General features: G+C 34.0%; 2 protein-coding genes across 2 annotated transcripts; one reads left to right on the plus strand and one right to left on the minus strand.

The window, feature by feature from the left end:
• Positions 1–4,846: 4,846 nt before the first annotated feature.
• On the plus strand, positions 4,847–6,388 carry LOC106772216 (probable aquaporin TIP-type alpha). Its single transcript, XM_014658462.2, has 3 exons — positions 4,847–5,087; positions 5,215–5,465; positions 5,734–6,388. The coding sequence occupies exons 1-3, from the start codon at positions 4,955–4,957 to the stop codon at positions 6,112–6,114; spliced, it is 765 nt and encodes a 254-aa protein (XP_014513948.1). The 5' UTR covers positions 4,847–4,954; the 3' UTR covers positions 6,115–6,388.
• Positions 6,389–7,566: 1,178 nt separating this feature from the next.
• On the minus strand, positions 7,567–14,235 carry LOC106772215. The gene is made up of 7 exons (XM_014658457.2): positions 13,861–14,235; positions 13,142–13,359; positions 11,993–12,602; positions 10,765–11,131; positions 10,179–10,273; positions 9,523–9,717; positions 7,567–8,255 (listed from the first exon to the last, which is right to left on the minus strand). The coding sequence occupies exons 1-7, from the start codon at positions 14,062–14,064 to the stop codon at positions 7,581–7,583; spliced, it is 2,364 nt and encodes a 787-aa protein (XP_014513943.1). The 5' UTR covers positions 14,065–14,235; the 3' UTR covers positions 7,567–7,580.
• Between the last annotated feature and the right edge of the window lie 15 nt (positions 14,236–14,250).

The following is a 14,250-nucleotide window of genomic DNA, read 5'->3' on the forward strand; positions in this document are numbered from 1 at the left end:
GATTTGTTTTTATTAGTTTTATTTTTTAGGATTTGTTTTTATTAGATTTTTATTTTATTAGTCTTATTTTTTAAGATTTGTTTTTATTAGTTTACTTTGTAGGAAACGGATGTCGACATCCGTCGACGGATATCAACATCTGTTTGCCTGGATGTCTTCTTCCTCAATGCACACAGCACAGAGATGACACAAAACTCAACAGAACTCAACAGCATACCAATCTCAACAAACACACCAACCAGATATCAACAAACAAAGCTACCCAATCCTACACATTACATACGTTTAAAAAAAAGAAGAAGAAATTAAAAGAAACTAACCTGTCGAAGCAAGAACCACCGCCCCGCACCGCCGCAACATCCGCCGCACCAGCACCCTCCGCGCCGTCGCACACACCGGTTGCAAAGCAGCAAACACAACCGCACCGCCCAACAACCCGCAAACGAAACCAACGTCTACCACCTCTCTGCACCGCGCCGCACTGCCACACACTCACGACACCGCCACCCGCCGCACACCAAAAGCACCAGGCCGCACAAATCAACAGAACCCGTTCAGAGTAGGACTGGGAGAGTGAGAGTTGCAGAGAGCATTTCAAAAATGAAAGCTTTTCAAAAATGAAAGCTTTGGTGGGGGTGGGGGTAGGAATACGAAGGAGAGGAATCTCTGTGTGTTTTAAAAGAAGTAGGGTAGGTTAAATTTAGTAAATAGGGGTAAAACGGTAAAAATAAAAAATACATAAAGGTTAATTTTGTATTTAAAAAAATATCCAAAAAAATTGGGGGGTGGGGGTTGGAATTGGGGAGGTACAGGGAGTAACCCCCCGAATTTGGATATCTGTCATGTCACGGATGTGGATATCCGTTTAAGAAAGAAACGCATATTCACATTCGTTACTAAAGGGTAAAAAAGAAACGAGGAGGTACAAGATGCAGTGTGTGGGGGTGGAGGGAGTAACTCCCCAATTTGGCTCATCACGGATTCAACCAACGTGAGTTGGGTTCTTATTTGGTGGATCCATTTGTAGTTCATATTAAAACTTATATTATTTTTTTTCTTAACTCAATCAAAATTGAACCCGTGGTAGATTGAGTTGACTCACGGGTTTTAATTCATTTTGACAACTTTAATTAGATATTTAGTTTTGGAAGAATATTAACACATGCATCAAAGTTGTTGTGTCTCTTATGGTGGATTGACTCAAATATAAAACCTATAATAGATTTCATATATGAAGAGATGGATTATGGAAAAGAAAATATTAAGTGCAATTTTAAAAATTTTATGAAAATGTATAAATTCTAAACCTTGCCTCATTCAAAATTTAATTACTTACTTTGAAATCTTTTCTAATATAGCATAATTGGTATTTAATGTAACTATGTTTGAAAAATAATTGATGAGAGATCAAATGATCATTTTCATAGGACTCTGCATGTATATGTCTATTATCTTAACACTCACTTTCGCTACAAACCTAATTTTAGACTTAATGATTTTAAGGTGAAAAAGGGATTGCATATATGCCTAAGAAGATTGGTGAAGGATCTTGCACAAAGAAAAAAAAAATTACAACTTGTTCATTTTCATCATGTAGAGGAGTTTTTTTTTTTTTTATGAAAGATGCAAAGGAATATAGGAAAGAATTATTTTGGATAAAGGAGAAAAATGTTTAGGAATGGAATCTCAAAGTTGAAGAGGTTTGTCATAAAAGTTTGAAAATTTACTTGTGGTTTTTCTAAAATTGAGCGTACTAGCTTCTTGGAAATGGTAATTTAAGTTATTTTGTATTTTATATTTTTCTTACTAGCTAGTGCATAAAAGCCTTCTTATAAGGCTAAAAAAGTTTTCTATTTTGATTGTAGATCTAGTATAGAAAATTCTATTTTTCATATCGGTTAAAGTCACAATCGGTATAATAATCTGAGGCTATCAAACTATACAAATTATGTTTACTCACGAAGAAGAACACAATCCTATAATAAAGTCAACATCGCAAAATGAATCTAACACTCATACTCATTCTTTCTTCTGTCGATCATGTTATGAACCCAGAAGCATATGGAAAATCGTCACCCCTTCAATCTTCGATCTTCAATCAACATTGTCTTCATTGTGTTATTCCTTTCCTATCGGGTATGTAGAGTGTGCTTGAGACTCTATGTGGCTAAACCTACAATGTCGGACAACATTGCATGTTGAGCATTTAACTGCAATGCTCGTGGGTTATTTTGTCCATGTCCTAGATTTCGATGTCGTCGGTGTTCTTGTTCGTGAAGTCGTTGTTGAAGTTGGTGGGGCAACCCTATTCATGTGTGGGTTTCTCCAAATCTCTCAAGTTTCTCTCTCCTCATGCGTACGTCGTGATTGCTTACAGTTATAGGTGTTGCGATTGCCACTGTCGAGGTTGTTTCCAGCATCCTCTCTACTCCTTCCTCTTCGTAGGAATGACTATCTTCTTCCCCACTAAAATCATAGTCCCCTCCACTGTTGTGTCGAGAGTAAGGTCGTTTAGCCTCACCATCATCGTCGTAGACGCCACAATTGCCATAATGAAAGACGTTATCGATGCTGATTTCGCTCCTTTCTTCTCTTCCAATTTTGTAATGGAGAGATTTGGTGATGGAGAAAACAAATGGAATTGTTTATGGCGAAAGAGGTTAAGGTTTAGTCCTTTGCTCATATTCACTTTCTATATGAGTTATAAGTCTAACCGGTATAGAAAGTCTTCTACTTAATTATAATAATGTCATCGCGCCAATTTTTTATATCAATTTTTTGTCTAACCAATATAGAAAATTCTGTTTAATTACCAAATTGTCACCACTTCACTTTTTATATTGGTTTTAGATCCAACTAGTATAAAAAGTATTCTACTTATTTAACAAATTGCCATTATATCACTTATTATATCGGATGGATTATAACTAGTATAAAATGTTCATTATAAAAAACTATTTTTGCACTAATTTCTTTATTTAGTTTATATATTTATTAAAATTTCATATTTAATTATAATTTCACACAGAGAAGAAATATTAATGTTTTGGTTTGTATAATGTATAACTTAAAGTTGAAAAAGTAATTAAACTAGAATAATTGACTCTATTCCATTTAAAGGTGTCAAAATGGGTTGAAGTTAAAAAATAAACAAAGTTGAAAAATCATCACTCTTTTATTTAAATGTGTCAAGATGGATTCAAAAGCCAATTCAACTCACCATAAATTAGAGTAAAGTTGTATTGAAATATATATATATATATATATATATATATATATATATATATATATATATATATATATAATTAACTGAATATGACTTATTCAAGTTGCAAATTAAATTAATCCTAATCAAGTTAGAAATAGGTTAACTCGTAACCTACCATAAGCAATCTTTTATAATTTTTTCATTAGCTTTTTTTATTTATATAATATTTTTTTTGAAGAATTTGGATAATTATTTTATTTATTTACTCAATTAAATAGATGGATATTTTTATTTTCATTTATTATTTTTTTATAATAATGTTTGAAAAAATAGATAAATATTTTTAGTGTACTGGTATAATAGACGATTCAATATATTTTTATTATATTATAATAAATATATAGAATAAAATAAGTTAGGTGAACAAAACATGTTGAAGTGACTTAATATTAATGGATTAAGTTACAAAAAAATTTAATTGACCAAAATTGAGTTAACTTTAATAAGTTAAGTTACAAAATTTCTAACTCATCAAATATGAATTAGATTGAATTGATTATTTTTAACTGAATATATAATGAATCAATTATGAGAGTTGGATTGATTGACTTTGATATCCTTTTTCATGTGATGATATTGAGTCAGTTCATGAATGAATATAATAATGATAATATAACAATGATGAATATATTTACTTAGATAAAAAAAATAAGATATTCAATTTTGCATTTGATATTTGATATTTGGTAATATAACTTTTAATGTTAACGCGAATTCATAATTTTCAAGAAGAATTTGACCGTGATAAACATTATGATGAAGATAATGATGGGATGATTGTTAGAATAAAATTCCAATTCCCTAAATGTTTTGAATTAAGCGCTTTAATACCATAAAACAATTAGTGGATGATAAGTTTGATGACAAGTATGATTTAAAATCAATACAATACAAATAATTTATATAAAATATAATAAATAACTTTTGTTAAAGACTAATATGTTTAAATGACGGTATCTTGTTCATGTATGTGCACTAAGTTTTTGGTTGAATTTTTTTTTATCGTTTTTAGATATTTACTTTTTAAAATATAACTGTGATATGTTTAAGGTTGAAGAACTCCTAATGCATCTATATAATTTATTCTAGTGCTGACAAAAAGAAAAATATAATTAATGTGGAAAGATGATATGATACATGAAGTGACTAAGTGTGTAGGGTATCTCTCATATCATACAGTAGTTCACAGACATACCCTTTATTTAAAAATATTAATATTTTATGTTTGGTAAATGATATATAAAGATAGACAACCATTCTAAATTAAATTATTTTCTCTATGGGATTTGATGAATGTAACATTATTTATAATAGAAAATAGTAATTATTGAAACTGCACAAATTTGGCGTATTCGGCTAGGGATGAGCTATAACACCGAAAACGAACATAAGAATCACAGTCACATATAAATGCAAAAGAGATCAATTTGCATGGCGAGTTAACACATATCTCCACGTGCCTGTCTATAACATTTTCACAAACCTAGGTGTCCCTCACAGCTCCAACCCTTGTTTGGCTCACATAAGCTATGACACTCCACATTTCATCCATGCAAGCTAAGTGACCCCACCTTCTTCCAAGCCTAAAAACTCAAGTTGCATATAATGAAGAAAGAGTAGTGTTGCAAATTGCTTAAGCTTTTTCAAATCTCATTCACCAGTTGAGAAAGAAAGGATCATTGGATCATGGCAACAACAAGAAGATATGAGTTTGGAATGAATGAGAGTAGCCGCCCAGACTCTATCAGAGCCGCCATAGCTGAATTCATCTCCACTTGCATCTTTGTCTTTGTTGGAGAAGGCTCAGTCCTTGCTTTGAGTCTGTACCACATATATCCACACACTCAAAACTTATATTATACCTCTCTCATTACATGCATACTATTATATATACATGATTATGAATCTATATGTATATAGTGTTTGATTGAGTTGTGTGATTGCAGATCAAATTTACAAGGAACCTGGGTCATCAGCAGCTGAGCTGGTGGTAATTGCAGTGGCTCATGCCTTTGCTCTATTTGCTGCTATTGCTGCTAGTGCACATGTTTCTGGTGGACACGTGAACCCTGCTGTCACTTTTGGTGCTCTTCTTGGTGGAAGGATATCCGTCCTTAAAGCCATTTACTACTGGGTTGCTCAAATCCTTGGTTCTATTGTTGCTGCTCTCTTGTTGAGACTTGTCACTAACAACATGGTACTTTACATCAAATTCACCTTTTCCTCTCTGATATTGCTGTCTGTTGCATCCAAAAACTTGTTATTGTCATATTTATTCTTAATCTAATCTTTATTTCAAGGACAACGGTCTACATGATCAACTTGGTAATCTTTATGCAGAACCAATTTAATAAGTAAATTATCTCTTTAACCGAAACAAGGACATCTCTTGTGTACAAATTTTATAAAAACTAAAGATATGAGAAACCATATAGTAGTGACTAAACTGTGATTGAGTGTTGCAGAGACCAGAGGGGTTCAGTTTATCAGTTGGGGTTGGAGCGGTTCATGGTCTTATACTTGAAATTTGCCTCACATTTGGTCTGATGTACACTGTGTATGCCACTGCTATGGATCCTAAAAGGGGTACAATTAGCACAATTGCACCCTTAGCCATTGGACTGGTGGTAGGAGCAAACATCCTGGCTGGTGGACCTTTTGATGGAGCATGCATGAACCCTGCTCGGGCTTTTGGGCCTGCATTGGTGGGCTGGAGGTGGCAGAACCACTGGATCTTCTGGGTGGGCCCATTACTTGGGGCAGCCCTAGCAGCAGTCCTGTATGAATTCGTTGTTATCCCAATTGAGCCTCCTCCTCATCAACCTTTGCCTGCTGAAGAGTATTAGTTCATTTAAGTATTATGAAATAGGTTTAATTAACCTAAGCTCATGCCTCTGTTTTTTCTTGTCTTTATGAGTTTATCACTACTTTTATGCATTTTTCTTTGATGCTGGTTTGGTTTGGACTTTGGAGTATCAACACTAAACTTGTTTAGTGTGTAGATGTTTTACTCCATCAGTATGCTGAATAAAGTGAGACCAACTCTACATGCTTCAAAATAAAGACAATTCAAAGATATCATCTTTGAGTTTCAACATTTTTCCTTTGTTCTTTCTTCAATACCAATGTCTGTGCATCTCTCTCAGTTAACTACTTTTGCAATCACACTCTCTCCCCTAGTTTACTTACTTCACCATGGATGCTAGAACTCATTTTTTGAATTTAAATAAATAAATAAATAAACCCAAAAAATTATATTTTATGTTGCATTTTGTTTTTTATTATCATAATTTGTAACTTTTATTACTAATTAAATGGTTTGTTATGTATTTTTGCATTATAGTGTACTTCTACATAGTTTGTAATATATTTCGATTTATAATGTACTTACTATATGCATTATTTTTTGGATTTTACTAACATCCTTATTATTTTAATTTATCTTTCTATTTTTAAATTAATATTTAGTAATTAAACAAATCAATGATAAAAATTATATTATAATATAATTTTTTTATCATAAATCTCAAACATAACATATAGGCTAGAAAATATTCATTTACTATACATGTTAGTTATAATATAATCTGTGAATTTTAATTATAGTGTAATCCATATATTTAAAATTATTTATTCAGTGTAAGAGATGTATGGGAGCTAAGTTACTTAGCCTAGTAGTGACAAAGAACAACACCCGTAATAATCAAGACAAAGTAGAGGGAAGTAGGATATTCATTTCATGGATTAAACTACAAGATTCAAAGAGTAATTTTTTATTTAACATCTCTTACAACTGACTTCCTCCTTCTTCTTTTTTCTTTTTATCTCCTCTTTCCATCACGTCATTCATTACATTTATCATTTTTTTCTCTTTTCTTTTCAGTTTTTCTCATTTATATGGGTTATATGCTTATTTAATATTTTCCCAATTCAAGTTGGAGGCAGTTGACCAATAACAATGGTAATATTAGGAGTAATATACAAACTGATATGACCTTCCTCATATATAGGGGTAAGCATGAATCTATAAAACTCATTAGATTAATCTTCCAATGTTCCCTCTAGCTATGACAAAGTTACAATTACAAGAATCAACAATTTTTACTTCACTGGGATAATATGTTGTATGTACCTAATTCCATTTCAATTTTGATGGTATGAGCAACTTGAAATATAAAACTCATTCAATGAAACAATATCCGACACCCCACACTCAACTGCCATACGGATAACACTTGTCTTTCATATGAACAACAGATCATTAACACCAGATATACATTATGATTATTTACCTGATTAATAGTTCTTATTCTTATGGTCCTCGCATCTTTTCAACAATGTGTCTGCTCTTTTCCTCAATGTGACGCCTTTTCTCTTCCAATTTCTCACTCATCTTCTTTCCCAAATCAAGCATCCTTTCCCTTCTCCCCATTTTTTTTGGCAATCCATCTTCCCTCTCAACAGAATGATTTCGTCTCTCCATCACCGCACTTTTATGTTCTGACTGAAACTCAGAATTGCTCTCCATATTCTGTTCATCAGTCTCAAGTGGTTTGTCATTTTGTAACGATGATGTCTTAAATTCTTTCAAATCTATGGTCTTTTGAGGTTTGTCATTCTCTAAAGATGGTGCATCCGGCTCTTCGAAACTCCTGTTGCTTTCTGATGTTACTGAATCAGAGGAATTTAATGAGAGTGCTAGAGAATCTGATGATTTCCTAGTTGCTTCTTGACTAGATTCAGCACTGGTTGAATTTTGTTGTTTGTGCTCTGAATCATTACTTGAGATGCTAGCACCACTAGTTTTCACTCCACCAGAAGGTTGATTATTGGTATAAGTTGAAGTGGAAGTTTCATTTCTAAATTCTTGGTTAACCCATATGAATGGAGCAACAGTTCGAGGAACCCAATCATCCTTTTCTGCTAGCATCCATGGGATGCATACACTTTCACAGTTGGGGAGCACCAAAGTTTCCCGAATTCCAGTCTGCAAGAGCAAAACTAAATTCAGCTTGCAAGCAAAAACTGCTCTTATTTTTTCTATAGAGACAAAAGTTTAAACACATTGTGCTGCTGTTACACTTTCTAAAGAGTTATGAAGTTAAACACATTTCTCAGTTACGAGTGTGCCCATGATAAGGATGTCAATAGTTCTGTCAATATTATGAAAGAAGAAAGGATATAACAGAGGAAAAACACTTCAAACACCTCTAAACCAAACTCCGAAAAAAAAAAAACAGGAAAGAACGTATCTTTAGAAAAACAATTGTTGCGTGGTAGAGAGTACAAAGTGGGCATTAGTTTTGTTTTGTTATCATTTGATAAATTGAGCACTAATTCAGTTGTATAAAGGGAAACCCTTTTGTGATGGGAAAACGTTGGAAGGAAAATCTTCTCCTTGGGTTCTATGCAAATCAATAAACACTATTAAAGAATTCTCTCTTTTTTTTTGTCCTTCAATGAGTTTCCAAACAAAAAACTATTAGAGGATTTCATGAACGGGGTGACAAGATGTAGCAGAGAAGAAAGCACTCTGTACTCCTCTAATCAAAACTCTGAAGTAAATATCACTTCTCAAATTTTGAAAGCACACATTATACTTGGTCATCACTAATTTCGGAGAAGGAGTACGACCTTTGGTGCGATCCACCTCCCTGCCCCCACCAAAAAGTTAATTACATCACGTGAAAACATGAGAAATGACTGCATTGAGAACAAAAATATAGAATCTCACTTCTTGGTTTGGTCATGTAAGAAGAATAATAGAGGCTGTGATAAGAAGAATCAATCATAGAGATAACATGATAAAAGGAGGTAGATAAAGACCAAGAAAAGTCTACGAAAGAAAACCTATTAAAAATAAGTAAAGACTTCCATCTAAACGGTGTCATTTGATGTACCTACCCACCCAGTGGTAAAAAGGATTTTGTCGTTGATAGTAGAAGATGTTAATATAGCCAGAATTATACGGCTACTCACTTCAAAGAAAGGTAGACACAATGAGAGAGCATTTAGGCACTTAAAAAGAAGTCAGTCCCAAAACTATGGATGAATTGACAGACGGAAGAAAAGAGAATTTAACGATATTTGCATATATAGTTAATGATATTGATGATAAAATATTCCTAAATAGTTTAAAAATTCACATGCAGATGAGTAAAATACATCAAATTTGAAAACATCAATAAAAATGGTAGGGGAATATACTTTCAGTAATTTATAAATCATAATAGAAAGAGAGTAGTAAGTCTTACCTTTAGCCTGTTGACCAGGAATAAAGCAATGTGCGCACTTGTTATCTTACGATCTCCAACAGATGACTCCATGTTGAAATCAATGTCTGGCATTGATGTGAAACCATACCACAATTGATCAGAGGGAGGCGGCTTTATATGCAAGCGCAATGTTCCTCTAAGGGAAGTCACTCTTATTGCCAAGGAGAGAGGAACCTTTGACAAGAAATAATCAGTTACTTTGAGAACAAAACAACTTCTTTGTTTATGAACCGGTGACTAGTTGACTACATCGAAAGTGGAAACAACAAACAAATGCGCATTATCATATTTGAATCTAGTTGTGTGAAAACTATTAAGATATTATAATTATGATTATTTATTTTATTAAGAGATTTATTCTTAATTTATTTATAAATATAATTATGAGATAGATATATGAAGATTATTTTACTATTAATTAAAAAATATATTAACATGGTCAGGTTTAACGTGGCTCTTCAACAACAAGCCCTTCATACTACTTAACCGAGGAGACGGGAAAGAGGAATGCCATTTTATGCATCCACACAACATTATCAAAATAATAAAATTTCAATTATGAAGATATAGACTGACAATGAGCAGTGGAAGAAGCAATTGATGGAATAGAAGAAGGAATAATAAACAGAGGATACCTGTGAAACCTGTTTGGCAACGGAATTTAATATAGATTTCCATCTCGATCCATGATTTAACGAAGGAATAGTGCTCTTAAAGGTCCTCGAAACATCTGCTTAGATAAAAACAAGATACACATCACAATATCAATCTTCACATTTTGGAAGTTTACTATTTATCATCAAGAAGACAAGCAAAAGTGGAAAAATCGAAAGGTAGATCCTTACGTAAAGGGAGGGGGGAGTCCTTATGAAAAGCATACAACTTTGCATTATTTTAAGTTGAAAATATTGAAACACAACAAAAGCACCACAGGTGGTGTGGGATGATATTTGGAAACCCCAGCCCATAATCTCAATAAAGTGTACTTAGTTTATAATCTGTGGAAATTACAGCAAATGAGTAAATCATGGATGTGCCAACAACCTTAGAAAGGCATGCCCTAAGTGGCAAATACATTGGACATCCTCTGAGGCAACCAATTAACTTCAAGATAGATTTCAGGAAATAGGAAAATGAGGATAAACGATTACGTTTGATATGGCTCAAAAGACAAAGACAAAGTTCATATATAATTGGATTTTACAAGACTCGTGTACTAACCAGAGTTCCAATCACCTTCTTCTTTGTGCTCTTGTAAATCATTCGTTCTTTCTGCAAAATTCAATTGCTCTTCAAAATATTCAAAATCTTCAATAACATCTGAAGGGACATCTCCAGCATTGTTTGGCTGTGGATTTGAGTCTTCTGTTCCTGGATCGAGCTCTAGTTCACGAGGCTCAAGCCTTGTTTCAATCTCTAATAGTGCACCTCCAGAATATTCAATGTCAACTTCTACGGCCCATACTTCACTCATTTCCATAGGAAGAACCCGCATTCCTACAATGCAAGGTGGAACATTCCCAGTATTGATATTGGTACAGATGACTTCACCAATATAACCAGGAGTTCTCATATTGGACAATGTTTTCTGAAAAAAGGAGAAAAAGAGACTCGTTTATCTCAGAAGTTTTCTGTGGCCTCAGTATACACACAGAAGTAATCAATATTTATCTCATACTAAAACAACTATAAAGGAAGGAAGTCCCGATCATAAATATGGAACAGAGGGGGTAAATCATGTTTACAACAATAAGCACCCCTCAAATAAAAAAAAAGTTGAAATCAACTAATTACTTTCTTTCACTGCTTATGTTAAGAAAGACAACTCTGATAATGGGATAGCTTCCCTTCGAACTGCTTGATAGTTTCATTTTTATTTTTTATAACCTTGGTATTAGTACAGCTTATTCATGACTGAAAGGAATGACAAATAAGGGAAAGGACCTTGAGCACACCTAATGGTATTTCTCTTTCAACATGATTTAATCATTATCCAAAATGGTATCATCAAGACTCGAACCTTAAACAACGTAGTAAAGAGACACAAGTGGCTACCACTTGTGATGACCAATGATGATTGAGAATCTGATATTAAATCAACCACATCAGTTAAAGTGTCAAAATTACTAAGTGACTTAGAAAGTATAGGATCTTATATATTAATTAACTTTTTTAAGCTTCAGAGTCATGATTGTGACTTAGAAAGTACAGGATCTTATATATTCATTAACTTAGGTAAACTTGTGATTTATGAACTACAAGTAATGGGAAGGATTTCTTTTTGCAAGATAGAAGTATCACGTTTCCAATACAAATAAGCCAATATGATCAATTAAAGAAATTAGAATTAATAGAGATTGGTCGCTAGAAATTGATACCTAGTCAAATGATGCTTTTCTCGCATAACAAACTCACTTCAAATAAAATGTCAAATGGGAAAAGGTTAAACCTGAATCCTTGCTTGCATGGATCTCTTCAACTGCTCATTTCCTTTGGCATCGAAAAAGAGCCGAGAAATCAACAAATTCCAACATAATGTTCCTTCATCAATGCCAAACTTCTCATTGTCTACTATGGAATTGTTTAGAAGCTTTGATGTTGAAGCAGACTTCAACAAACTAGTAGCCAAAATTGCATCTTGGCAAGCCCGAAGCTTCTCAGTGGTCTTTTTCCCTTCACTACCTGATTGTGAAGATCGAGTTGATATATTTTCCAAACCAACTCGGGATGTTCTTTTAGAAACCTTTCTCCAAAATTGCCGAACCTTTGAGGAAGAACCATCAGGCTTGCCAGCCCTTTCTAACACTTCAACACTTGATCCAACCGATGGTTTCATAAAAGAATGGTAAACAGAGTTCAAGGAAGTCAGATAACTATGAAACTCATCATCCAACTGGGTAAACCATTTGATTTTTTCTTTTTTATCACATGAAGCCAGATAGAGGGCCTTACACCATGCTTCTTTCTCCCATGAAGTGTCAAGATATATATAAATAGTTTTGTTTCCATTGTATATGACAGAGGTTTTGTTTTCCACTTTGATAGGGAACTTCTTTGCCCTGCAAGATTCATCACCAAATAAATAAGAAATTTAAACATCTAGCTTCAATATATGCATAATAGCTCAACAGTGAACGAAATTTTGCATTAGCTCCTAGCTAGGAAGTAAGTGAAGTTTAGAAATATATTCACTGTAGCAATTCTTGCCACCCTTTAAAAAACTTTGACACCGGTGATTTTCACATTCCTACAATTAAGGCTCATTCATACATCCATGTGCAGCTAAGTGAAAAAGTGCTGGTAACAGAAGAAGTGGAAGCAAAAGGTAAGTGGTGAGAGACAAAAAATAATGGACAAGATGCACACTGAATTCACCTAACAACAAAGAGCATATTAGAAAAAGTATGACGCCGGTAGCATTTGCCACAATGCATAATGGAAATAAGATGCTCCCTGCCATTTTTTTGGGAACTCATGGAACGGCCTTGATAATGCATAACCATTAAAAGTCAAAAGCCAGTCATTGGTTACGGTAATGATCACTGTCAATCCATACCAAATAATAACCCCAATAGAAGAGCCCTCCACACCACATTACCATTTTCTTGAAGAAAGTATTGATGCGGACACGGCTTGAACTGCACAGCCCTTGAGTTCAATCGTTGTGTGCAAACCATCAGAGTCTCTGAGAATAAGCGATTGACCCTTGATTTGTCCATACATCTTAACAGGGGAAACCTCCAAGAGATCATTTTTCCTTTTTTGCTCCCTGGACTGTTTTGTAATTTTTCCAGATTCCAGAACCCAAACCACACCCTGAAAAAAGCTAAAAAATTTAAAGTAACAAACATAAACAAATACATAGTTTCCCAGAAACCAATCCTCATCCATACATATAAACAAAGTTCTGCAAGCCAAAGCTCATAAATGTGAAACTCCGAAACATTAGAATAACACAAAAACCATACAGATACCCTGCAAATTTCCCACACTTGATACCAAACTTCCTTTTCCAAATATTTCAACCATTTTTTTTAAGTGAGATGATTGCAAAAACTAATTGCGTAATAATCAGTAATTAGACCACAAAGTCGCCAAAATCACTTATTTCACTAAGCCGTGTTACTATTGTAACTAAAGCCTTTTCATCATAGATCATTGTAAGCATGACACTCTCCCTGTGAAATAAGCTAACCTTAAAGGCATTACCAGTTCCATTCTGGATTTCACGGTAATAATAAAAGCAAGTGAACGATCGCACTCATTATACTCAGTTTGGGCATTTTCAACCCGAAGCGATAATCAATCAGTACCAACCTGCTTTCTAAACGCAAAATCCAGAGACTGTTGGGGATCAAGCAACGCAGTAGTTAGGGTCTTTGAGGAGAAGTAGGCTTCGTCGCTATTGCTCTTATGCTGCAACCTTTTCATGATCCATAACAACCCCAGAGCTTCCGCAGCAACAACGGCCAACACCCCGAGACCAAACCCCACCAGAACCCAACCCAAAACCGTAGCCATTTCAGACCAGCGAAGAGCAAAGTGAAAATGGGAACTTGTACGTAGTCGAGTCTCTTGCAAGCGCGTTGATGTGACAGAAGCACGTTCCCTTATTCACCAGTTATTTTCAAATCTAAGTTACTTCAACTTTTTCAAAAATAAATAATCCATTACCAGAAGAAGACACGCTCCTAATAAAAGTAGAGA

The sequence above is a fragment of the Vigna radiata genome, chromosome 8 (assembly GCF_000741045.1).
Source record: "Vigna radiata var. radiata cultivar VC1973A chromosome 8, Vradiata_ver6, whole genome shotgun sequence".
NCBI classification, from domain to species: domain Eukaryota; kingdom Viridiplantae; phylum Streptophyta; class Magnoliopsida; order Fabales; family Fabaceae; genus Vigna; species Vigna radiata.

Excerpts from the sequence above, each read along its gene's own strand:
- LOC106772216 (XM_014658462.2), top strand. The coding sequence starts at position 4,955 with ATGGCAACAACAAGAAGATATGAGTTTGGAATGAATGAGAGTAGCCGC. Across the intron at positions 5,088-5,214 it reads AGGCTCAGTCCTTGCTTTGA|ATCAAATTTACAAGGAACCT; the intron begins GTCTGTACCACA and ends GTGTGATTGCAG. Across the intron at positions 5,466-5,733 it reads GACTTGTCACTAACAACATG|AGACCAGAGGGGTTCAGTTT; the intron begins GTACTTTACATC and ends TGAGTGTTGCAG.
- LOC106772215 (XM_014658457.2), bottom strand. The coding sequence starts at position 14,064 with ATGGCTACGGTTTTGGGTTGGGTTCTGGTGGGGTTTGGTCTCGGGGTG. Across the intron at positions 11,132-11,992 it reads CCATGCAAGCAAGGATTCAG|AAAACATTGTCCAATATGAG; the intron begins GTTTAACCTTTT and ends TCCTTTTTTCAG. Across the intron at positions 10,274-10,764 it reads AGAAGGTGATTGGAACTCTG|ATGTTTCGAGGACCTTTAAG; the intron begins GTTAGTACACGA and ends TTATCTAAGCAG.